At 35.9% G+C, this 25,095-nt stretch overlaps 2 protein-coding genes and 1 long non-coding RNA gene across 3 annotated transcripts in view; 2 read left to right on the top strand and 1 right to left on the bottom strand.

Annotated features, from left to right (window-relative positions):
* The window catches only part of lmbrd1 (LMBR1 domain containing 1), a 54,140-nt gene extending 36,840 nt beyond the window's left edge, over positions 1-17,300 (bottom strand). The window contains exons 1-5 of the mRNA XM_088421109.1: positions 17,217-17,300; positions 13,555-13,731; positions 12,697-12,760; positions 2,569-2,666; positions 539-606 (exon numbers count right to left, since the gene is read on the bottom strand). Coding sequence (XP_088277235.1) covers positions 539-606; positions 2,569-2,666; positions 12,697-12,760; positions 13,555-13,731; positions 17,217-17,282 — 473 coding nt within the window. The 5' untranslated portion in view covers positions 17,283-17,300. The remainder of the gene's footprint in view (positions 1-538; positions 607-2,568; positions 2,667-12,696; positions 12,761-13,554; positions 13,732-17,216) is intronic.
* On the top strand, positions 5,903-19,773 carry LOC148420351 (uncharacterized). The gene is made up of 3 exons (XR_015866372.1): positions 5,903-6,279; positions 17,872-18,022; positions 19,161-19,773. It is a non-coding gene; the product is annotated as an uncharacterized LOC148420351 (long non-coding RNA).
* A 4,422-nt stretch (positions 19,774-24,195) lies between these two features.
* The window catches only part of col19a1 (collagen, type XIX, alpha 1), a 138,486-nt gene continuing 137,586 nt past the window's right edge, over positions 24,196-25,095 (top strand). Inside the window, exon 1 of the mRNA XM_088421108.1 lies at positions 24,196-24,307. The gene's annotated coding sequence lies outside the window, so the exon portion shown is untranslated. The remainder of the gene's footprint in view (positions 24,308-25,095) is intronic.

Genomic DNA, 25,095 nt, shown 5'->3' with positions numbered 1-25,095 from the left:
AAAGAATCTTGCAATGGATATTAAGTGATCTTGAGACTTTGAAATCAGATATTCCATTGACAGCATGCCCAGGTCTAGCCAGCAAAGCAATTTCACTCCAAGAGCAAATGGCAAGATGATAAAAAGATGCCTCCAACACCTCTAAAATATCAACACACGACTTAAAATGTGTTCTGGCTACTGTTGACATGAACATGATTCGAAAAAAGAAAGTGCAAATTTATGTCTTGATGTTTGGAAGAGGAAATCTTTATATTTCAAAAGGAGATTAAGGGCGGACTGAGGTTTTCCAGAAAGAACAGAAAACAAAGAACAACATTTCTGGAATAATAGTTGTTCATTTTAAAATTGAACTGTTTGAACAATGACCATGCCTCACACCAAACAGAGTTTTGAAGGAAAATATTTTCTTATTGATGGATGGACATTGTTTAGTGAAATAATATTTTTTTTTTGTTAGGTCCCTTTATTTAATTAACTTTCCTTACCCCTTTCCATCTGTCAAGAGGCAAATGAGGCCATCATACATCTGACTTACCCAATTAATAGCAGCACCACGCAGACAATGGCAAATCCAATCGTGTACTTCACAGCGTTTTTGACTTGCTACAATGAAAGAAAATATAATAATAAACTGGTCAATCATGTCCATGAGCAAAAATGTTGTTTACTGTGAATAAGGGAAAGGGGTTCACACTCCATTAAACAAATTAAAATTACTATATTCACATTCTCTCATCCGTATCAAAGTCCTTTTTGAAGAACCTAGACTTGCAGTCTTCTCATTCATATCCAGACATCTGAAACACTCCCATAGTGCATGATGTGAACATATGTCGATACACTTAAGATACCATTTAAATTAAAATGGTCTACAGAAAATTACGATCAGGTTTTTTTTTTTTGAGATTCTTGCACAATCTACTAAGATCGACCAGTACAACTAAAACACTGCCGAGTAAGCGAACATGCTAATATCTTGCAGGCGGTGCCAAGAAATTTGATGTATAAAATTATCAACTGACTAAATCGTTCAAATAATGAATCAATGCACGACACCATTTCGGTTCCATATCTGGAAACATTGGTATCTTGGGAGTGCAAAATAAGTGTATATTCCTTTTTTTACAGTGTGTATCTTGTTTGAGTCTGTCTTGACTTACACAGTTACTATAAATTGTCAGCATCTTATCCAAATAGTTTTGTTTGTATCCCTAAGCAATATAATTTATGTTTATCTATAATTAATGATATGAATCCAATTCAAAGTTAAAAAGTTTGCACCTTATCAATCTCATACAATATTTTAGTATGCTACATGTGTTAACAAGTACAATTCTATGAGATTTATGTGCGTTAAATGCTAGCTAAAATGAAAGTAACCCCTGTCTAGAATTTCCTGAGTCATTTTTACTTTGTTTCTTAAAAAAAAAAAAAAAAGCTATATATACAATTGCAAATCCATATTTCCATCCATGTATATATGCTTCTTCTTATGCCACTCTTCCTTTAAAGGTAAAGGCTAGTGCAATGGATATGCATAACATTTCCACTGCATCTTTAAAACAAAAGTGTTGTCAAGGAGAAAAATATCAGAAGTGGTTCATAAAGCTTCGTTTCCCCAACCCTACTTGCTTATTTCCTGTAGTTTGCAGTAATGTGATGTATAACCCTGTGCTCCTTACAACCAAGCATGCTGTATATACAGAAATTGCGACCCAAAATATGCATTTATTGAACCTGCATATTGTAATTTGATGCACCTCAACATCTGATAAAAACATAACAATATTTAAGCCTATTTTGACTGCCCGGCAGAGCCATGTAACAAATAATGATTAAATATACAACTCATTATAAATACTACCTTGACAAATATAGCCTTTGTAATTATGTTGGTAATGTGTTGTAATCTGTATGAAATACACTTACCATTATAACGTTCTGAACTCTAACTGCCTATCCATGCAGTTAACCATTCAGAGGGCTAACTCAACATACTATGCAGTACCCTTTTATGCATTCAGTTTTACGTATCCTATTTTTTAGATTCATTTTTTGTGGGTTTTTTTTATAGTTTATAACAATTTGCACTTTAGTTCTTGATGCAGCTGAAGAGGAGGAAGCTCACCTCTCTCGTTTTAAGCCGCAAAATTACAATAAATTACATACATCCATTCATTTATTTTGTAATTGAAATGAGATGAAACATGACACAAGATAAAGTTCCAATCAATTTCATATATTTTTATGGAAGACAATTTTATTTATATATATATATATATATATATATATATATATATATATATATATATATATATATATATATATATATATAAATTATGTATAGCAGCAGAGTGATACTGATCCCCATCATACTGTGCATATAGGATAAATATATTTTAATGGGAATTTTTATTCAATTTATTTTACATAACGGCCTAAATTACAGTATATGGCAAATAGGCCTGTTATTATATCTGCAAACCTTTTGATTCGTGTTGTCATAATTCCTTCCCTGAAATACAAGCAAATTCTTCAAAGGACATAAGAAAGTTGAATTCTTACCGAGCATGTATTGACATTGGCATCATCTCGTTCTTCATAATAAAAATAAACAAAAGGGATCCATAGAAACACACACAGAAGGATGATGGAGTAAAGTGCTGTGGAAAGACAAACATTAAAAAATTACTTTCATTCATCGTTGTCTAAACGAAAAATAGCAAAATGAACTTAAACACAAAACTATTAGTTATTCTTAGTTTAAAAAAAAAAATCCTTGTGACAGAGATTTGCATTTTAATATGTTCGCACAGGAGATAATTCAGCATCAATAAATATTACTCCTCTCACGGAAGACTGAAACTGTTATAAAATGTATTCAGTTAATCCAATAGCAATTATGTGAAATTTCCCTTGATAGATTAAGGCACGAGTAGATATCTGGCAATTATTTTTAGTGAATATATTTCACCTATACCATACTTCTACAATGATACACTAACACATACGCATCTTAGTCAGATCATTAAAATAGAAGTCAAAAGATAATGGGAAGTTTTAACATGACTCAAACTTTTTGCACGCCATTCTAGGGATGTCTTTATATAGTTTTTATAATCATTCAAAAAAGATCATGTAAATACCTTGTAAAAAAACAAAAACAAGATGAAAAGTGTTTAGGTTTTTTACTGTCTGAGCTATATATCAACCATACTTTATCCAACTGATAAAAAGCTACAGTACTCAGAAAACATCCTGATGAACAATAAAATTATCAGCAAATGAAGGTTATTGCGACTGGTAAAATAATATTGACCCATTAAGTACACAGCAACAAGTGTTTCACAATGTACGGTACTTGTGCTTGAGAGGCTCCATTAAAAAAAAGAAAAAAGAAAAAATTCCAGTCCAAGATGACAGATATGATAAACTAAACATACTGTACAGTAGCTACAGACCTGTCCGTTAAATAGCAAATACTATTCCTACCCCAGTTTTTCTGTTATTGCAATAAACAATATATTATACTTCCCAACATTTCTCAATTATTGTTATTTCAATAAACAATATATATATATATATATATATATATATATATATATATATATATATATATATATACTTCCCAACATTTCTCAAGTATTTAATCACAGCATCGGTGACACAGTTAAAATCTCAATACTATCGACTATGTTTGGCCTCAAGCAGTTACAAACACAGTCTTTTACAAAATCTAAAATATATTACAAAATATTCTTTCTGTGGCAGGTAAATACTTATTGTTAGGTATCCATTTATACTCATTTACAACTATAGACACACAGAGTCCAGAGTCACTGACATATTTGTAGTGGGTTAAGGCAATGGGTCAAATGAATCATAACACCATGAATATTAACATACTGAGAAAAAGTGTCATTCGACATTACCATATATCATCTGTTACTCACTAAGCAGATCTTCCACAGGGTTGGAACAAATGGCTGGGGATAAAAAGTTTAGCACATTTATCCCCTCTGCCAGAGCAGAGGACAATATAATTAAATGTGCTCGTTTACAAGTTCCCATTGTTTTGTATGCGGTATTGCATTTACTCAAGGGGAATGAAAAGAAAGACATTTCAACAAATTTTGCACATAATTTAGATAGACATAAAAGACTGCCTAATGAGGATGCACTGTAAAATCAGTGTAGACTGTGTAGTAGCTCACAAATAAGGTAGTACCATCAAATATATCATTGCAAGCTGCAGAATACCTCACAGAGCTGTGTAAGGCTTAATGAGAAACATTAGACCCTTGTCCTCACCTTACCATGGCCGTCCACAAGGGTATTGGAACCTAGAAGCTTGTCCCTTGCTGACAGGTGAAATATATTACATTTTATGTGAAAATTCAATGCCAGGGGACATTTCTTTCTGAGACACTCCCTGACAAAGGAATTCAGAGATTGATGAAAATATCTGCCTATGCAGGCATTTGCTGAGATGAATGGCACAATGACAAGAACTTCCATCTCCCCTAAACATTAGGGACATACCTTGTGGGTAAAAGTGTATGAGCAAAGCTTGGGACCGGGGGGGGGTTGAAAACCCCATTAGAACCTGTCTCGAAGGCCTCATCAAACTTAGAATATATTTAAATTTGTCCATATGGAACATTTTTATTTTGTTTTTGACTTTTGTTTTTCATGCACACACCGACTGTGCCATTAAATTACAATCAGCTGATGCTCACTCGAGTTTTATGCGCGTTGGATTCCATCCATCCATCCATTTTCAAGAGCCGCTTATGCTTACAAGGGTCAGGCTTGCAGGTGCCTATCCCAGCTGGCTTTGAGCAGTAGGCGGGAGATAACCAGAACTGGTTGTCTGCCAATTACAGGGCACACAGGGCCCTGCGTTGGATTCCTTTGTTAAAAAGGCTGCATCACTAGAACAATGCACCAATAAAAAACAATGCACACTGATCCAATTTTTATGGTCAGAAGATGCATCAAGGGATTGAAATTCACTGGAGGCTTTTAGCACAATAAGTTATATTAGGGCATTACTATTAATGACTTAACATGCTCTTTGCAGGGTTCTTTGTACCTTTAATACCATCACTTAACTCCACTCAAACATGCTTTATGAGGTTGTTAAAAAACTTTAAAAAAAAAAAAACTTTCTTCATATTAAGAAGTGTAAGAAGCAGTGCATAAATGATTGTATGACCGGACGAAACTTTACTGTCAGATGGAATTCACAAACCAGTGGACTGCTATAACAAATTCATCTAAAAGGATGGTGCGGATATAGAAATATGATGTAGAGTATATTTTATTAGGACTGGGGAAAAAAAGTCAACCAAGTCAGGTAAACTGACTTTAAAAATAGGTTCATTAAAAATATCAGCCTCGAAGCTCCGTGACCCATTTATCCGCCACGGTTTTGTACACGGCGGCTTGGTGGCGCAGTGAATAGCACATCCGCCTTACAGTTCAAAGGTCCTGGTTTCTGTGTGGAGTTTGCATGTTCCCCCCAAGCCCGCGCGGGTTCTCTCCGGGCACTCCGGCTTCCTCCCACACTCCAAAAACATGCATGGCAGGTGAATTGGACATACTAGATTGTCCTTAGGTGTGATTGGGTGCTTAATTGGTGGTTCGTCTCGGTGTGACAAACTGGCTGGTAACCAGTTCAGAGTGTCCCTCGCCTACTGCCCGAAGCCTGCTGAGATAGGCACCAGCAAGCCTGCGACCCCTGTGGGGATAAGCGGCTCTAGAAAATGAGTGGATGGATGGATGTTTTGTACACAGACAACTGAATGGTCGGATTGCCTTAGGTAAGAGATTAACAGAGTTTATGACAGCAAATACAAAGAAAAGAATTGACAGGAAGGGGGAGTGGCTAGCAAGCTTTGAAGAATAAGAAAAAAAACGAAAGAAAATGGAGGAAAACTAACAAATAACATTAGAGGAATGATTCATAAAGCAGTCTAAGAAGGAATTAAAAAAAAGTCCAGGATGACGAGACAAGTGGTGAAAAAAGCGTAAAGTAATAGCCGCCCAGGGAACAACCTCTTCGGAGGTGACAGAGACAGCCCGGTTAGCTCTGTGTTGCGCGGATTGCTCCGAGTTCCGTGGATGTCACATCATCTCCCTCAAGAGAAAGATGCTGATGACGATGAAAAGGATGACAAAGGTGAAACGGGTTCTGATCCAGGCTCGAAACACTAAAGCGGTGCCACTGACAGCAACCGAGAGGCCTCCCCGGCCACTCCCCACAACGAGGAAGTAAGTGCTATCATGAAGAATTACCGACCAAACATACCATAATGTTGAAAATGTGACGTGTGAGAGATAGGGAAAATACATGCTTCATATAACAATATTATGTGGTAACCGCGCATATTTCTATAAATTACAAACTTATTCAGTGGAGGAGGAAGACCAAAATTTGTATGGAAGCTATGGCTGTAGTCCAGTTTAATAAATGTGTGCCCTGTACAGACAAATTATTTTGCTCTCAGAAGCCCTTCTGTAGTGTTTTAGTATTGTTTGTTATTTTATAGAAGAAAAGCGGAGCAGGAAGGAGGAAAGCCAAAAAATAGTAGTGTTATGGTCAAAGTTTGTTTGAAATGAAATACAGTTTATACTTTTCCAAAAAGATCTTTATCTCTGTTTTTTTTTCAACAGAAATGTGAATTTTGACAAAACTTTGCTGTATTATAATGGATATTGCTAAAGTACAGATTTCTTTTCTGCTGAAAGAAGGGAGTTTAATGTTTCATTTTGTATGTAGCATATTTGTATAGCAATAGAATACAATATTCTGTGGACATTGCAAATTCAGTCAAAAAACAGTTAAATGACAGACGAGCGAGGGAGGTTGCTCCAGCAAAAATGTGAAGATATATGATTGGATTGTCTCCAGATAGCAAGCAAAAAAAAAAATGCAGATAAGACGCACTAGACTGACTGCAAACCACAGGACTCAAATTATGAGAAAAAAAAGTTGTGCCTTATAGTCCAAAAATTATGGTAACTATACACTACATGAGGATAAGCAGTCTGTACAATGGATGAATTAAAAACATTAACCTGTTTTCAGATCTCATGACAACAAAATTCTCCACAATATGGTCATGCTAATGATTTTTGTTACTAATCTCATTACTTTTAATCCAATTTCACAGCAATTGTAATCTTTTGGCTAAGGGAAAATGAAAATTGAACCCTTAAAGAGGGTTTTCTGGAACAACTTTAAGCAAGAATCAAGATCAGTCTAGATGTAGGTAAAGCAACAAAACAGCTGTAGTACATTTACAAGTGGATGCCATCCTTTCTAGAGCTTCTCCTGCAAATGACACTAAAAATGAGAGAAAGCCAATGATTTATTTAGAGGGCCCAGAGTTATTTTTGCCTGCTGCTTATGAGGAACTAAGCAATCAAAGGAAATGTATAAAGTGAAGTGTCTAGGCTTCTTTCAAAGTCAGGTGTTCATCAAATATTACCAAAACCTGTTTGATACACAGTATGAAGGTATTCTAGAGAAACATGCTGCCAAATGTTAGAAATCTTGGTGTCAATGGCAGGTGATGGGTGTATCAATATGACAATGACCCAAAACACCCAACCATTTTCTAGAGCCGCTTATCCTCATAGGGGTCGCAAGCTTTCTGGCGTCTATCTCCTTTCAAAATTGAGGTAGCTGAAGCAATTTGCTCATGAAGTGAGCCAAAACACCCTTTTTAAAAAGGTGCAACATTCTCTTTGAAAGTTGCAAAAACATTTGATTGCAGAGATGGCCACAAGAGGTTGTGCAACAAAATATTAGGTCAAGAGTATCATCTATTTTGTCTAAGCCTCTCTGATGAGTTTAGATATAGATAGATATATGGGATCATCATCAACAAGCCTGTGACCCTAGTGAGGATACGTGGCTCTACAAAATGGATGGATGGATGAATAAATTCAGAACAAATGTCTGAATTTTCATGAAATCTTTATCATTACACTTGCCAAATATTATTTTTATAACTGCTGTGTTCTTTCAACAGTGTAGTATCAATAGTAATTTTGTCCATGTGTATTTTATGAACAAATACGTAATATAGCTGTCAAACCTGTCATCTACCTTTGTGCAAAACAGTGGCAAATATTTATAATGAAAAACATTTTCTCCAGAGATAGCACTAATATGTGTGAAGATTTAATTATTTATGTTTAAGTTGTGTATTGTACGTAACATTAAGGAAAAGACTAGAAAGATGTAATTTGTCCAACTACCAAAAAGGTAACATCTGGTATTGTTAAAAAAACAGCTGCTTGGTATGTATATATTACAGTAAAAAGAATGTAAACTTTAAAATTTGGATTGGACTCACGGATGGACACGTGGAGCTTGGTCTCCACCTACTGGTAAATAGAAAAGTGAAATGTTTCTTCCTAAATACTATTAATAATGTCTTAAAGGACATGAACGTAGGTCACCTGTATAGGACAGTCGGCATAATTGGAAAAAATAAGGCACCAAGTGCAACCAGAAAAAAAAAAAGGTCCCTGCAAAACAACTATCAAAACATGCTGGATTTACAGTTACATTTTGAGTGATTGCCACAGCGAGCAATATTTCATAACAATAGGGATCGATATCGGTGCCATTCCTGTACGTTTGCATAAATATACTTTGTTATATAGTTGTAGCTTTATAGATTAATACTACCCAGGCGGCTCGGTGGCACAGTTCAAATCCACCTTGCTCTGGCTTTCCTGTGTGGAATTTGCATGCTCTACCCAAGCCCGCGTGGGTTCTCTCCAGTCACTCTGGCTTCCTCCCACACTCTAAAAACATGCATGGTAGGTGTATTGGACATACTAAATTGTCCTTAGGTGTGAATGGGTGCATGAATGGTTGTTCGTCTCTGTGTGCCCTGCAATTGACTGGTAACCAGTTAAGGGTGTTCCGCACCTACTGCCCGAAACCTGCTGGGAAAGGCACCAGCATGCCTGCGACCCTTGTGAGGATAAACTGCCATGGATGGATGCATGGATGCATGCAACCCTTGCCTCAGGTGCCTGGGATTAACTAGCAACAAACTGTTTTGCTTGAAATTAGAAAATTGCTACTGAAATGAAATAAATCTTTTGCAGCACTGCTACATCAAATAAATATCTAGAGACTTTTATTCTATGATGAATAAAAGTTGTCATAAGTACACAGCAGTTGTCAGTGCATTATCCAACCGTCCATTTTCTTATCCACGTATCCACACTAGGGTCGCTGGCTTGCTGTACATGTGATAATCCCGCAATGAAACTTCACTTTGGGCAGCTGCCCATGTTCCTCACTGCTATTAATCTATTAAAAGGGACACTTAATTGGGTTGAACATTGGAAATTACTGTAAATAATAGTGGTCTGCCTGTACAGATGACTTTACACTAAAATTATCCCTCCATAAAAACACAAAACTGATTTTTTTTTTTTTTTGGTCAGCTGCCAACACTTTATGGGATGAAAATACAAGCCAACTGTTTTGCCAGTTTGTTTCCTGTCTTCCATTGACTATAATATGGTCGCTACGGGGAGGACAATGCACTGGTAAATGTGTGAAGTGACTTATCTTAGTTCAGTACTTTCACAGTAAGAAGCCCATCGGTCTGGTGTGGTGTGAACTTCAATCAATATTGTAACATAACCAAATGAGGTGCAGTTGCTAATTAGAACAAGCCAAGGACTTTATGTCACCTCACCTTTCACAACTCACCTTTCCAGCCTGTAAAAGTTACAGAAATATCAAAAGCCATTAAGGTTTAATTTCATCGACAAATGTCCAGCAAACATAATCCAGTAAAATAGTTAGTCCACAAAAAGCCTTAGATCCATTAACCCACATTATTTCCTGATGAAAACTTCAAAAAAAAATGCTGTAATTTTCCATCGTAGCTCGTTAACATGCAAGCATTAGCCATTTAAGGACGCAGAAGAAGAAGGGTTGGAGGATTAGAAGAAGAAGGAACAAGAGAAGACGATTACAAAAAGTGTCTATTGACACGTTAAAAAGTGTTTATTAACACATTTTTATTGTAGCTCATTAGCATTAGACCTAAATAATACAGAAGACCTAAATATTACAGAAATAAACCTGATGAGTGATGACAGAAAACTACACGTTTTTCAAATAATAACTCCCAATTCTTTTGCAATAGGGTTAGGGTTAGTCATTAGTCAATGTAATTCAACAGATTCTGAAAGCAGAGAGTCTTCGCAATCCATCGATAATATACAATGTGAAGTTTGGCAGAATATCAGTGGATTATTTGTACGTTTTTTTTGTTTTGTTTTTTTTATTGAATCAGGGTTAGTGTAAATATTTTGGTACTGTAAATAATGATTTTTGTCCAGATTTGAAGTGTTATTTCCTGTTTTTACGTTTTTAGCATTTTTTGCGTTGTTGCGTTGTCTATTCTTTTTTTTCCTTTGTTCGCCTTTTTTTTTTGCCATTGTTGGAATTTTTTGTGAATAAGTGTGTAAATACTAGAAAAGAGAATGTTAAGAAAGTCCACCAGAAAGAGGAAACTCCCGTGGAAATTTGTAAGGTTTTGAAAGGTCAGAATAATCTTCTTGTATCATCGTCATCATAATGCAACAATTGATTCTTTACCACCTTTACTCAATGCCTGTTTGGCGTGACCACTGACCGACACATCACAACATGTCTGTTATAAAAACACTAATGTTGGACCCTCGGTTTACGACATCCCTGGCTTGCGTTTTTTTTTTCACCTTGCGACATTGACCGCAGCGTTCTTTTGTCCCCTCTTTACGCCATTTTTTTTTTTTTGCGTTACGACAAAAACTCCTCAAACATGGCGGTCAGTGTGCGTGCATGACTCTGCGAGTCGCTCCGCGCTCATACGTCTATAGCTGCATCATTAGTTATCGCAGCAGCATTTGGAAAAACCTTAAATTGTTAATTGCTGCCTGCTGAATAAAAAAATCATTTTGAAATTGGAAAATTTGAAATGGAAAAACCTTAGATTGTTAATTGCTGCCTACTGAATAAAAAAATCATTTTGAAATTGGAAAATTTGAAATGGTGGTTATTTTTTTATTTTGACAATTTTGCAAAAATCTCGTCATATCTCGTTGGACTTGTGGACTCAATATATACACAAGACAATCCCTTGTTTTTTGGGTTTTTTTTGTTGCGGTTATTGGCTACCGAAAAAGTGAAGAACCGCGAAGTAGCCAGCCAGTAGCGAAGCAGCCAGTCAAACTAGAAGTAATGTCTGTGTGAGAGTTAATTCTCTCACACAGAGATTCAGGGTCAAATCCTTAAAATTGTAAATCCAAATATTGCACCCCTTGATGCAAGACAAATTTAATTACTTCTCTATAGACATGCTTTCCGGACAGTTTGGCCAATAACTGAATTAACGGACTGTAGGGATGCAACCTCTAAGACTAAGCCTGAATTATTCATGACTTGCATCTGAACTAAGGAAAGTATATTTTTGAGGTTACTCTTAATCCAAACCAGAAATGAAATTGTATTTGTATGTCCAGAGGACAATTGATTGCTGTCTCTTGAATGTTGAAATAAAATGTGCAGGAAACAGTCCTTGAATGCTGCTTTGAAAGTTTATTGTCGTATAACCAGTGGAAGTAGTCCATTGGATTGAGCTGTCGAAGCAAGGAGACAGCTTGTCATTTCTTAACAGACGGTGCATAACAGTGTTGCTTGGAGGCACTTTAGGCTAGCAGCTGTTGGAAAATGTGTGATAGTGTCTCTGGAATGGCTGAATTTGCTGTCATCAGAGACAGCAGACTCAAAGCCAAACATGCAGGCCAATCATAGAGACATTTCAGTGCCACTATAGTTTTATGTTAGAGAGGGGGATAAGCAAAACAGTCTGGATTCTGGCCCTGTTATTGTAATCATAGTCAAATACTCTAAATATAAACATCATGCATTCTGTTTGGGACTGTGTTCTTTCACGCATTTTACATTTTATGAAGTTTACAGCATGTTTTAAAACTGGACATTGCGGCTGCCTTCGGATGATAGTCTTAACAGGCAAAAACAGCCTTTATTAGGCACACGTTCTTATATTTTTAAGTCCTAAACAGGCATGGATTTTCAGGATTTGAGGGAAATTTAGGGGTATGTTAATGTCACTCTTTGAAGCCACCGATATTGCAGAGGCAAGAGGGCACGCATTGATGGCATTAATGCAAATGATTTTCTGTCAATAGGTGCCGTGTGATTGATTGGGGGCCAGCCCAGGTCCCCACAAACTTGAAAATAAGCATTTAATTGATTAAATGAATTTGTCACAGATACATTTTGTGTTCTATATCTATCATTCAATTGTTCTTTGTCATCGATAGTACTTGATAATATCATGATGTGATGCCAGTACTGTTAAAATTATTCAGTGCAATGTTATTAACTCATTAGTGAATTAATGACTTTTGGTATTTTTAGTTGTGAGACCAAGAGTAAGGCTGGATAAGACTTGAGTCAATGAATGACAGAACACTGCTATTATGTTCAACGTAAAGGACATTCAGCCTTAAGTCACAGGGGGAAAAAATATTGAGGGCAGAAATACACCTTTGATTTGAAAATTCATGAGGTATTGATCCACATTTTATCCACATAAGCAATTTAACAACATTGAATGATAAAGGGAAAATACATACCATAATATCCATAGAGGACAGTGTCTTCAATCTGTGCTCTTGTCTCATTGTTGACAGCCCATTCCTAGATGTCGAGAAAAAAAAAAAAAAAAACAGAATGAAAAAAATACATGTCAAAACATCTTGCTAATCTTGCAAGTAAAACTATTTTTAAGAGCAACTATGCAATTATTGTATACGAAGCAAAATGTTTTCTTTTAATGCACAAGTTGTGTGTAAACACATCTAATATTTGTCATGCATCTCACTATTGTTCTTATTCACTATGAGCAATGGCGGGTGATGGCATACTCAGCTTAACTAAATAGATGAAGATGGTATGGTCATGATGATAGTCTTGTCCTCAATTTCAGGAGTAATTAGGTCTATGCATGAGCAAGTACTTGTTTGACGGGCCTAGTTTTCATTATGTAAGTAAATATAGCCAATCGTTCAGTAAAACATGTTTTTCCATATTCATGATTTTATATCTTGTTGCTCTGATTTTTAATACCGATAGGTTTTGAAAATATCTATTTTCAAAAGAAAATAAATTTTACTCTTACTTACTTGTTTTATTCTGTAAAATAAAACTTCGGACCTGATGTGCAGTCAGCGCAAACACAGTTTCTCCCAACCAATACAACAAATGACATGCTATTAAAAAGAAGTTGTCTTTGAGCATGCTGTCTCCAAACACATACAAGTGTAACAGAATTCATGAGCCAAGAAATGTATTAAGCTTTAAGACTAGAAAAACAATCCATACAGCTTGGTTCTGAAAGATAATTACAAACTATTTAAAAGGTGCCTGAGGGAAGCCAATTTCTTTGATAGAATTTAGCGAGGCTATTAGCAGAGCAGATAGCAGATACAAACCTTATAGGTGCCATTTGGGTACTTCATGAAGGAGACAAGGAATATATCCACGGGAAGAAGTGCGGAAGTTATCAACGCAATAGCCAGTGCACATATTGCTGTGATGGTTGAAACAACTTCACTCTCCTGGCGACTTTGAAATTTGCGGATGTAGACCCAACAGAAAGCAAGGATGACCTTTAAAAAAATACAAAATAAATAAACAATAATACATGTAGCTTTCAACATACATGTGACGTCCATTCATCTTTCCATCATTATAATCACTTATCCACACTGGGTCGTGGCAGTGTTTGAGCCTATCCCAGCTGTCTTCGGGCATTGCACAGGGTACACCCTTAACTGGTTGCCAGCCAATTGTAGGGCGCACAAAGGTGGACAAACATTCACTCTCACGAACACATTTAAGAACAATTTAGAGCAAGGGTGTCCACATTTTTTTCAAAGTGGGCGTGCAAATCAGTCTGCCACAATAAAGCCCCATGTGACTCGTCACAGTTAATAATGCAGATCCATTAAAAAAAAAAAAAAAAAATTGTACATTTGTTTTCTCCCAATTTTTTTACCTTTCTCATACAACCCATTTATCCAGACTTGGACCAAGTAAGCCAGTAAAAAATATCGCTATGCAACAATGCCAAATTTTGTAGAAAAAAATAAAATAAAATACTGGATCATCAGTTGAAAACCTTTTTTTTTTAAAGACATCTATTATTAATTTTATTCTGTCTACGCTTATATTCACTTCAACAACATGACTTTAGCACATCTGTCAGTCAAGACAACTAGTTCTCGATCGCCCATGAACCAGGAAGTAGCTTGTTAACCAAGAAACATCTGGACAAGCACACTTATAATATATCCATCCATCCATTTTCTAGAGCTGCTTATCCTCACGAGGGTCACAGGTTTGCTGGTGCCTATTCTCGCTGACTTCGGGCAGTTATTGGCTGCCAAAATATATGACCTACTGCCCACACTGCTCTTCTGAGCAAAAATCCTCCATTTAAATTCATTCAAACAACACAATCATACAACAATACTACTACTTCAAATTAATAATAATAATTATTCTTATTATTTGATTATTATTACTATTATTAATATGCTGAAAAAAATTCTATGATTATTCATTTTTAATCTAATTGCGGACTCTACAAATTTCCTAAAAATATGGTATTTGGATTGCCCTAGCAACCATTCCACATTGAACAATGAGGTGAAAAAAGGACCTTCTGAAGGATATAAAACATCTCATTTTACTCTGCTAATATACTGTATGTAGAATGTGATTGTATGTGCTTTGTTAATATTCATTTGCTGAAGAGCATTTTTTAAACAAATCTGAAGTAAATTTATTTTATATTTGTTGTCTGCTATATTTTATGGTTCTACAAGTCAACCCAAGAGTGAAATATTCTTAAGGATTTAAAGATAGTTCCTCCTAAAAAGGATGTACTTAAATTATTTTTGTTATTTTTATTCATTTTGTTACTATTTCTCCAAAATCATTTTATCGGTGGCACAAAAAAAAATGTGCAACAAGCCCAGTTGCTACTGCAATTTACACATCAAATGATCGACAAAAAATAGCACAGTGAAAATTTATAAATGGACTTTGATTGGGAGAAAGATGAGCTATTTTGTGTGGTTGTATTTCATGTCATTATTTGTCACATTTTAAACACACTACACCTAAAAAATTGTATGAGAGATAGTCAAATGAAAAAAAAAATCCCAAACGACAAAGTCAAATTCCAGGCACACATGAGGTAGGAAGCGAGGACACTTCTAACACTAGTCCCTTCAGATAAAGACATAGGAAGGATCAATTAAAAGACAAGCCTTAAGCCCTTCTGCTTGTTTTTTTTCTTTCCTTCAGAGCTTGTTTTTTTTTTTTTTCCCTTCAGATGATGATGCTTGTGTTGCATCCAAATCAGATTAATCTGTGGTGGTGTTGAACTAGGGAGCAGTTCTTTGCATTGTAAGGAATACAACAATGTCAATGGCAGCCAGACAGTATCTAGCTAAGCCAATAGTCGCAGCTAATTATGTACTAAGCCTTCAGAGCTACTTTCAAAGCATTCATTTTAGAACAACTGTACTAACTTTGGGACTGTATAAAATGATTAACATAAGCGTAAAATATAAACAAAATAAAGTTAACACCACTTAATGTCATGAAACTAGAATTAATCATAGTCAAAATGTATCAACATCTCTAATTATGCCCATAAACACCATGAATGTTTTGGGGGTTTTTTTGTTTGTTTTTTTTTTTTGTTTTTTTTTACAGAACTCTGGTGTACCTGAAGATTAAGTGGCAAAAAATAGTTTTGGGTGGATTTGATAAAGGTGCAGGCAGGCACTTTTCATGTATTCCGAAGACACATTCCCAGAGAGGTGGATGTGTGTAGTAGTTGTCATCATATTTCAATCATAAATATGACAATAGTAAGCATTGAACTATCTGTCACACACTGACCAATGATCAGGGGCAAAGGGTATTCTTAAAGTGCCCACCTCACAGCAGCCAACTTTATATTATCCACAAGTAGAGATCTTTTACCAGTTCCTTGCAAACATACTTTGTACGTGTCAATCTTCTGAATGGAAACCAGCAAGTCGGTAATGCTTCAGCTACGTATACCATGCACATCAGCTGTGATTAATTTAAAGGCAATGAGGAGACCAGGTTCAGAATGCTCGGGAATCGAATTAGCTATGTTCCCTCCTATAACAGTGCAAACACATACTGTATAACTCCCCCTATGAAAACAGTTCGACTGCAATGTGCACTCAAAGCAAAATAGGGAAATCAGGCTAATGAGAAATCATAACTCAGTTTAGGAGTGATAGGCTTCAAACACCTATAACTGTAAACATATTCTAATAGAAACACTGGAAAAATGCACATATTTAATGTAAAAATGCTGAAAGGAACAAATTCTTCTCCATCTTTGAAAAATAAGTTATAGTAATAGAGTTCAATCCTATTATTTTTCTAAAGTATCTCACGGTGTTCTCGATGCAATCTTCAAGTCAGCAAACTACCATAGAGGCCAATGCGCACACAGCAGGAATTAGTCGGGATTCGTTTTTACCTAATATCATTACTTTGGCAAATTCTTATTTTATTTTCTTGATAGTTTACGATCTCATAGTCCTTCAAACTTATGTTTATAGTTGTTTTCAAGGCTGCAAACTTTCTCCAAAATTCATTGATAAATGTTAGTAACATTAAAAAAAAAAAACGATCCAGACCATGAATCAGTCCAATGTTTTTAGAAGTTGAAGTTAGCGTTTAGTAGAGCTATGCAAATGTGTTAATATTCTTAATTTAAAACGTACAAGCTATGTTCAACATGACATTTTTCTAAATTCGTAATGTGGTTATGCTGCAAGAAAAATACAGCTTTCTAATCATACTTGATAATGAACGAACACTCAAATTTTCTAAACAAACTAATAAATGCCGCATAGGTAAGAACAAACGTTGACTAAATCAGATCTTAAGCGGCAGTATTATTGTTAAAAAACGGTAGCCATGTTGACCGAAAATTTATTAACAATGCAGGTTAAGAGAAATGAATCTTATCTCAAGCTATGTTTCTTTCATGCTAAAAACGGTGGTGTAACAAAACAAGTCCAAAAGTGCTTACCAAAAGTATAAAGGTGAATATAGACCAACCAACAGCCGACTCCGTGAGAAAAGACTGAGCAGCCATCTTCACTTCCTTCAATAACAAAACCACGTGGTTATAGTGATGTCATCACGTCGACGCTTACGACATACGTCGAAGCATGGGCGTTCATTCATCGCGATCTTCGACGTAGTGACGCACCAATTTAATACCGTATTACTTTGTCGAGCAGAAATAAAAACAATAAAAAAATATTTTGCATCATTGATTAAAACGCCCTAGCATTTGCATCTTGTGCATTCAGTGGGGACTTACCCCACAAATCAACTTCTTTTCACCACTATCACCACAATAATGAAAAGTTTGAAATAATTATACAACTTAAATTACAAGAAACATATATAATCGTGATTTTAATAATCTATTTAAAGAATGGTCAAACTGGGGCACTTGGGCTTCAGGAACATGCTCTCATGTTTATTATCTTCATAATTTTATTATCTTCATAATTTAATCTGTCAATACTGTGCTTACTTTGTTCTTGCCAATATGAATATCAAGTAGGATGTCTTCTTTCATTTTATGTTTAGCCTAGCATGCTGCTTGGAAATGTCTGATTCTTTTTCATTTTTTTTGTGTTGACATGTTCTGGAATGGGCGACTCGTGGAGCAGTGAATAGCACGTCAGCAGCACAATTAAAGGGACCCGAGTTCAAATCTACCTCACTCCGGCTTTCCCGTGTGGACGTTGTATGTTCTCCACAAGGCCACATAGGTTCTTCTTGGTCACTCTGGATTCCTCCCACATTCCAAAAACATGCATGGTATGTATTGGACATACTAAATTGTTCTTAGGTGTAATTGGGTGCATGAATGGTTGGTTGTCTATGATTGACTGGCAACCAGTTGAGAGTGTCCCCCGCCCACTACATGAAGCCAGCTGGGATAGGCACCAGCAACCCTGTGACTTTTGAGAGACGCTCTAGAAAATGGATAGATGAATGTTCTGGAATGAGTTGCTGACTGCAGAACACATTCACAAAGTTTCGTTGTTAGAAGCACATTACTTCACAGTATATGTCTTTTTGACAAACAAACATTCTGTTTGCATTAAATATACAAAAAAAACTATATGATTTATCATCCATTCAAAATATACGGAACCAACTAACTCATGATTCATTAAATTAAACATGCTCAATAGTTTTGACTTAGTTGAATTCAAAACAGTACAAATAACTAACAATTCCTCCACAGTATTCTAACATTTTTTGAAATAGGAGAGGGATGTTACAGTTTGAGGGGCACAAGTGATTAAAAAAAAGTCTAAGATACATGAAGCAAATGTGAGAATATAAAGTTTCATGCTAGAATCATGAATCAGGCATGAAGCTTGATATGATGTGAAATTGTGAATTAAGGTGTGTGTATTTCAGTTTTGTTTTATTTATGATATATTGCTTTATTTAATTATGTGTAATGTACCTAGTCTTTGAATATCATGTAATAATTTAGCAAAAACAAGGACTAGGACTCGATAAATTCATGAACTTCTTTCTACTCCTTTTGAACATGAAAACTACTGCACCACTATATCCGTTGTTGATGCTTTTATTCCATAATCGTTTTAATTTCCATTTGTGTTGTGTTTGATGTTCACTAAATCAAATCAAAATCAAATTGATATGTATATTCATATTTAGCTCTTTTTAAACTGAGCAACTATCCCATCTGTGCTATCACTGGTTAGAAAGCATATTTGCATATTTCCCCTTGAGACAGAACATTGATTGTAACCTGAGTGTACAGTATGTGTCAGCCTCAAATTTCACATGCAAGTGTCCAAGCCCTCAGAAATATTATGCACCAAAAAAATAGCATTGTCATTGCACCAGTATGTATTAATTTACTGTAATGTTTGCAGATTGCGCAACACATTAAAATCAAACTAAATAATTCCAGTTTGCATATTCTTACCTGAAGCCAGCTGGGATAAGCATCAGCAAGACTGCCACCCTTGTGAGGTTAAGCGGCTGTAGAAGATGGATGGATGGAAGCACAGCGGGACAGATGGACGGATATATAACTGTTGATGAACAATTAAGTAAAACATAGATACATAATTGTTGATGAAATACTAAGTTTGAATATGCTTATTATTACTGGTTACAGGATCTACGTATGCCATGTCTACCACGACAGTACCTCATTTTCAACAATTGATGTAAACCAGACATTTTTTTTTTTCTCAGAACAAATTTCTCATAGCTATTGTAGAAGTGTTTGTTGTTGATGTACTTTCTTTCTTTCACATCAGCTACATGGCCATATTGCATGAGGACTTTATTGTACTGGAGCTGCAGGCCAAATCGATGTGTAATTGTGTATTTTTTTTGTCTTCTGTGTCTACATATGTATGTCTCCTCTCAGCCGAGCAAATGCACATCAATGGTCATGTGTGCTCAGAGATTAACAACACATTATGAAGACAGGTGCCTTACAACAAAAGTGCATTGGATGAGTAAGACTAAATGGATGTAATTGAATTCAAGGCAAACATTGTGTGTGTGTGTGTGTGTGTTTTGTAAAGAAATAAAGGCAAACATTCCTAGTACAAATATAATTATCAACAGATGCACATAAGCACATTCATACACGATATTGAGAGCAGCCTCAGGGTCAGTTTGGTATTCAAAACGTCTATAAAATTTTGCATTCAGTTGAACTATTGTGTATGTGTTGATTTATAATTTGTGATTTGTTTTGAGCACATTTGTTGATTTATTTCTGTTTATCATGTAATACATTAAAAAAGCAATGTGTTGCAGTTTGTTCCTGCTGTTTTTCAAGACTAATATGTGTGACTATATTATAACATTTTTTAGCATAGTAATAATAAGTGGCCATAGAACTTCGCCACTTTGATCAAGGAATAGCTTTTTTAAGGGAGAGTGCGTTAAAATATGTTCCTCTTTTCTTTAACTTACTGACCTCAAAGTCTAGTTAGGTTGATGCACTCTATAAATCAAGCAACCTGTTTATGTAAAATAAGCACTTTCAGATCAGATCACATGAGTTCAAAGATGAGAATCAATAAATGTATTAAAAATGAAAAATACTATACGTTTTTATGCGTTTGACACCAGCTACCATCGAAAAAGCATATTGGTGAACAGTAGAAATTATTTTCAACCGCTTAATTATATTAAAAATATATCAAACATGATCATCTATTTTTTACACATTTTTATTTTCATTATCAACATTTCACAGTGGACACTGAACTGTCTGAATAATTTTTAAAGATCTTTTTCAGTGACACCAATAAACCTGCAACTTTGCACTCTCTGGTATTATTAAAATGATTTATTCTACTTCTTTGAATGTAAAAGGTCACACTGATGACACAATGTTTAATGCCAAACACTGAGCAGTTGAAATTCTCCAATCGAATCAATACCTTCAAATTTGAAGTCAGTCAGCACTAGATGACCTGTTAGTGGGGAAATACCTGGTTTTCTTAGCGAAAACTGACAAATGCTACAAACCAGGCAAATAATTTTAACAAAAACAAATATTTAGAATTAATAGATATTCCTTTTAATTAATGAATGTATACTGATGTATTTGTTTAATTATAGTATTAATTGGATAAACTGATTTGTACAAATTTAAGCAACAAAATATGTTGCTCATAGGATAGGCTGGGAAGAGCACATGGAGGTTGTGTATGTACATCATGAAGAACAGCTAAATGTGAGGGCAAAAGTGGATAGTGTGTACAAATGATTATTTGGGGTATTTATACTGTACATGTATTTTTGTCTGCAATTTTTGATACATCTCATGGTGATGTGAAGCTAAGGCTAGGATTTAAATAAATATGGACTAGCACAGCATGTTTTCATTAAGAATATTTATATAAAGTTGTTTCTGTGTTTTTGCCATTTTTATTTTTTTAATCACTTGCATGTTTGGGATTAATTTAGAGAGATTATATTGTACACTGGGGCCCCGTGTTACGAGATTAATCCGTTCCGTGGTTGGGGTCATAAGGCGAATTTGCCGTATGACGGGTAATCCAGTTCTATGTGAATGGCTAATGCGTTTAGAACCCCAGGTAAAAACATCAAATTTGTACATACATTTAAAAAAATTTGTATAGTAAGTGCTACGTATATATAATATTCATGCATACAATCAGAAAACATCATAAATAAAAAATATGGAAAGGATTTATTCACCTTTGAGTGGCGTTTGTTATGCCCACATTCCTTAATAAGGGTTATCTCTAGCATTGTTTCCGTATAAATCATCTTCTTGCTTCTCTCTTTAACATCACTAGCAATCTTGGGACCCATGGCTAACCATTTCAACTTTGAATTAAGCAGTAAAATGTACCATAAATACGGTTTTGTAACCACTCACAATCGAACAAAGCTTCACCATTCCGCCATTTTGAAACAAGTGAGGCCGACCAATAGCAGACCGCCATCTCCGTGAGGAGACGCCGACCAATAGCAATACTGTTAGTGACGCGTTGCAGGGACGGCAACTGAAAATAAGTGCAAATACCTAAAAACGCTTGCAGAGGGAGATGAAACAACACAAATACAGCCAAGCTCCTAGGGTCATAACAGTTGCAAAACTGGAAATATATCATAAAGAGGGGATGAAAAAACTCAGTATTCCACGTCGCAACATGAAAATAACGTAAGTCAGGGACTTTGTAACACGCGGGTCCTCTGTACTACACAATCAAATGGACACCATCTCAGACCGTGTGTAGTACGCCTCCCTCACCTCTTTGGGTGGTCACAAGGGTGCTATTAAAATATTTTTTACATGATCCATCCATCCATTTACTCATGTATAGAATTCATCGAATAAATCTATTCTTACAATAAAGTTGTTAAAATGGAGACAACCTTTGACCATGTGACCCCTTCTCACCTCCAGCAGTTGTGCTGGACAGTAACGGTGTGTTATTAAAATATTTGTTCAAGTGAGAATGATTATTTTTCATTGAATCATGGGTGGTTAATTTATGGACCTACAACAATTTTGTCACATCCATGATGCATGATGGTTGTGGACCTAAATGCAGAGAAGCAGGAGGGTAATGTGCTAAAAAAAAAAAAAAAAAGATCACTTAATTCAGCGCAGCAACAAAGCAAATAAAATCAAAGTACCATTCAAAGTAACAAAGAAAACCGAAGACTTCTGACTCACGGTTGACAACTACACAGCTCCAACTAAGCAGTAAGACCTTTAGACAGTGACCTCACAGGAGCTGAAAGGAAACTGGACACTAAATATACTCACATCATATGAGACAACGCGGAGCACCTTGACAAGAAACGATTGAGTGAGGGGGAAGCAGGTGGATGCAATCACACTGATGAGGACAGACATGAGGGGAACAGAACATGAACTTGAACACATGAATGAAAGCCTTCAAAACTCCAGAAAAGAAAAGAACAGAAAATCCAAACAACCAAAACACAACCATTATTGCGATTGAAATGAGCCGGGGTTGCCAACAAAGAAAACATGTATCAAGGGGGGATCCAGTAAGACTTTTTTGTTGACTGGCTGTGTGCTCTGAAACTCACATTTTCGCCAATTGGGTATTTTCTACAGTGAAATTTTCAAATAATAAATGAAATGTTGCTGTTTACTTGTCCAACGAGTTGAAAAATGAAAGTAAAAACATGAACGTCTCCTCGGGTAATCTGAACATCTCCTTGTGTAATTTGAGCGTGTATTTACTCCTGCGCAGACAGTATGGGGATGGTTTAGAGGCAGTACGTGGATCTGCTACATCACAGAACCTTTTGCAAGTTATATTTATCTGCTCAGGTGGAGCAACGGTGAGAGTGGAGAATAAGCAAAGAATTGTTCGAAATGCATCAATGAAAGAAAATATTAATACTTTGGGCGTGTTTAGGGTGAGAAATCAACATTGTATCATTTTAAACACTTCATTGGATGTGGGGATGGATGGATGGATGGATGGATGGATGGATGGATGGATGGATGGATGGATGGATGGATGGATGGATGGATGGATGGATAGATATTCAAAAGGAAACATGGACAGGTTTAGTCAGGAATTATTTCACATCATGCAACCGGTTCACATCTGGTGCGGGCATCTGTAAGGGAATATCGGGCATGAACGGAATTAATGTGGGAGCTACCTCGCCAGTGTGCCGGAAATGCACTTTTATTTCATCCCAAATTTTATCTTTTGTTTTTTAAGTCACTATAAAACAAAAACAACAGTTTAAAAGTGAAAAACAAAGTCAAAGACATACAGTATGTATTTTTTTTGACATATAGTATATTACAGAAATATATAATCGACGTGTGACGTCATCAGCATGAGCGCTGTACTGTTCATCAAGCACTTCAATCTTGCAGGGTGTTAAATCTGTTACCTACTCTGTGAGTGCCTGGTTAAATTAGGATGTCTGGTCACTACTTTGCTTCACTGAAAATATTTTTTCTTCGAACTGACCTCGTGCATTTTGTCCTGAGAAAACCAATGTTTTAAAGCCATTCTGAATAACTGCCATTTTGAACATTCTAAATATTTGATGGTATGGTATGAATAATTTAATAATTAAAGAACTGATTCGCTATGATTTGCCAAGTAAACTCTAAAAATAGTTAATAGAGCCAATTTTTCTGTGACACTTTAATATAATAACCGCATAATAACTATACGAAGAATATCTTTTTTTCAACACGATCATGTTATCTTGCCATCCTTATCAAGCCTGTCACTTTTTTTTTTTAACGAACTGAGAAAATGTAACGATAGTGACGCAGAATAACCGGTGCGCTTGTACACTTGGCTGTGACTCGTGAGTTTGTTGTCAGTGTCGTGTGTTTGTTTTGCTGTAGGTCTCCTGCGTGGAATGACAGTCGAGTGGGAGGGCCACTTGGTTGTAACTAATAAGGAGCTCTATCAGCAGGCGATCCCACTGTGACTTATTTCCAAGTCCTCAAACCCGCAGTCGGACTGATCGTTATCTCACATGGATTATGCGCTGCTTGCTGTATTTCCTTCCTTGCTGCCTTAGGAAACTTTCTCTACAACAGTAAGTACTTAACTCCTATAAATGAATGTTCGAATAAATGAAGTATTCGAAGGGATGCCCACGTTTGCGCGTTTTACCACAGCACTTTACACAATCTGATCAGCTCTTCTTTCCTTCTTAAACCGACATGCAGCGCCAAATTGTTCATTTGGTCATTTTTTTAAAGACTATGTGCAGGTTGGTAATACAATTTTGAAGCTAAATGGGATTCACACGTCGGAAATAAACCGCTATGCACCCCTAAAAATTAAGTGGCAGTTTATCACCTAAGCTCACAACACTTTTTTGGGGGCAGGAGTATTGGGGTGGAGGGTTTATACAATTGAGCTGTAATTAAGCTAAAGCGTCATAAAATAACTCATCAGCTTGTCAAGACACCTGTCTTATTACGTGCATATGAAAGCTAGCATTCATTATTTAGTTCCAAAGTTTTGGATTGATGCGTCTGATATGTATGTCATGAATATACTGTATGTCATGCAGACATGGTCCAAGTGCAGGGCTCTGCTCAAAGTGAGGACTGTGTACAATTTAAGAATAACATCACGTCTTCACACAAACAAGGAACGTGATACCTCTGTAGTGCTGCTTGTCCCATGCTTGACTTCAAGTTGTCACTTCATCCCTGAGCGCCATCATGCTAATGGGCCAAAAGTTCCATGCTGTCCGGCTGCAGTGTAACTTGTGTGTGTTTGTCTCTTTAGTGAAGTTCAGTTCACACACACACATATTTTATATATATATATATATATATATATATATATATATATATATATATATATATATAT

This window comes from Hippichthys cyanospilos, chromosome 8 (assembly GCF_059441005.1).
Source record: "Hippichthys cyanospilos isolate Australia breed blue-spotted pipefish chromosome 8, RoL_Hcya_1.0, whole genome shotgun sequence".
Taxonomy (NCBI): domain Eukaryota; kingdom Metazoa; phylum Chordata; class Actinopteri; order Syngnathiformes; family Syngnathidae; genus Hippichthys; species Hippichthys cyanospilos.
The sequence above is the reverse complement of the archived record's forward strand: the minus strand, read 5'-3'. Positions and strand labels throughout refer to the sequence as shown.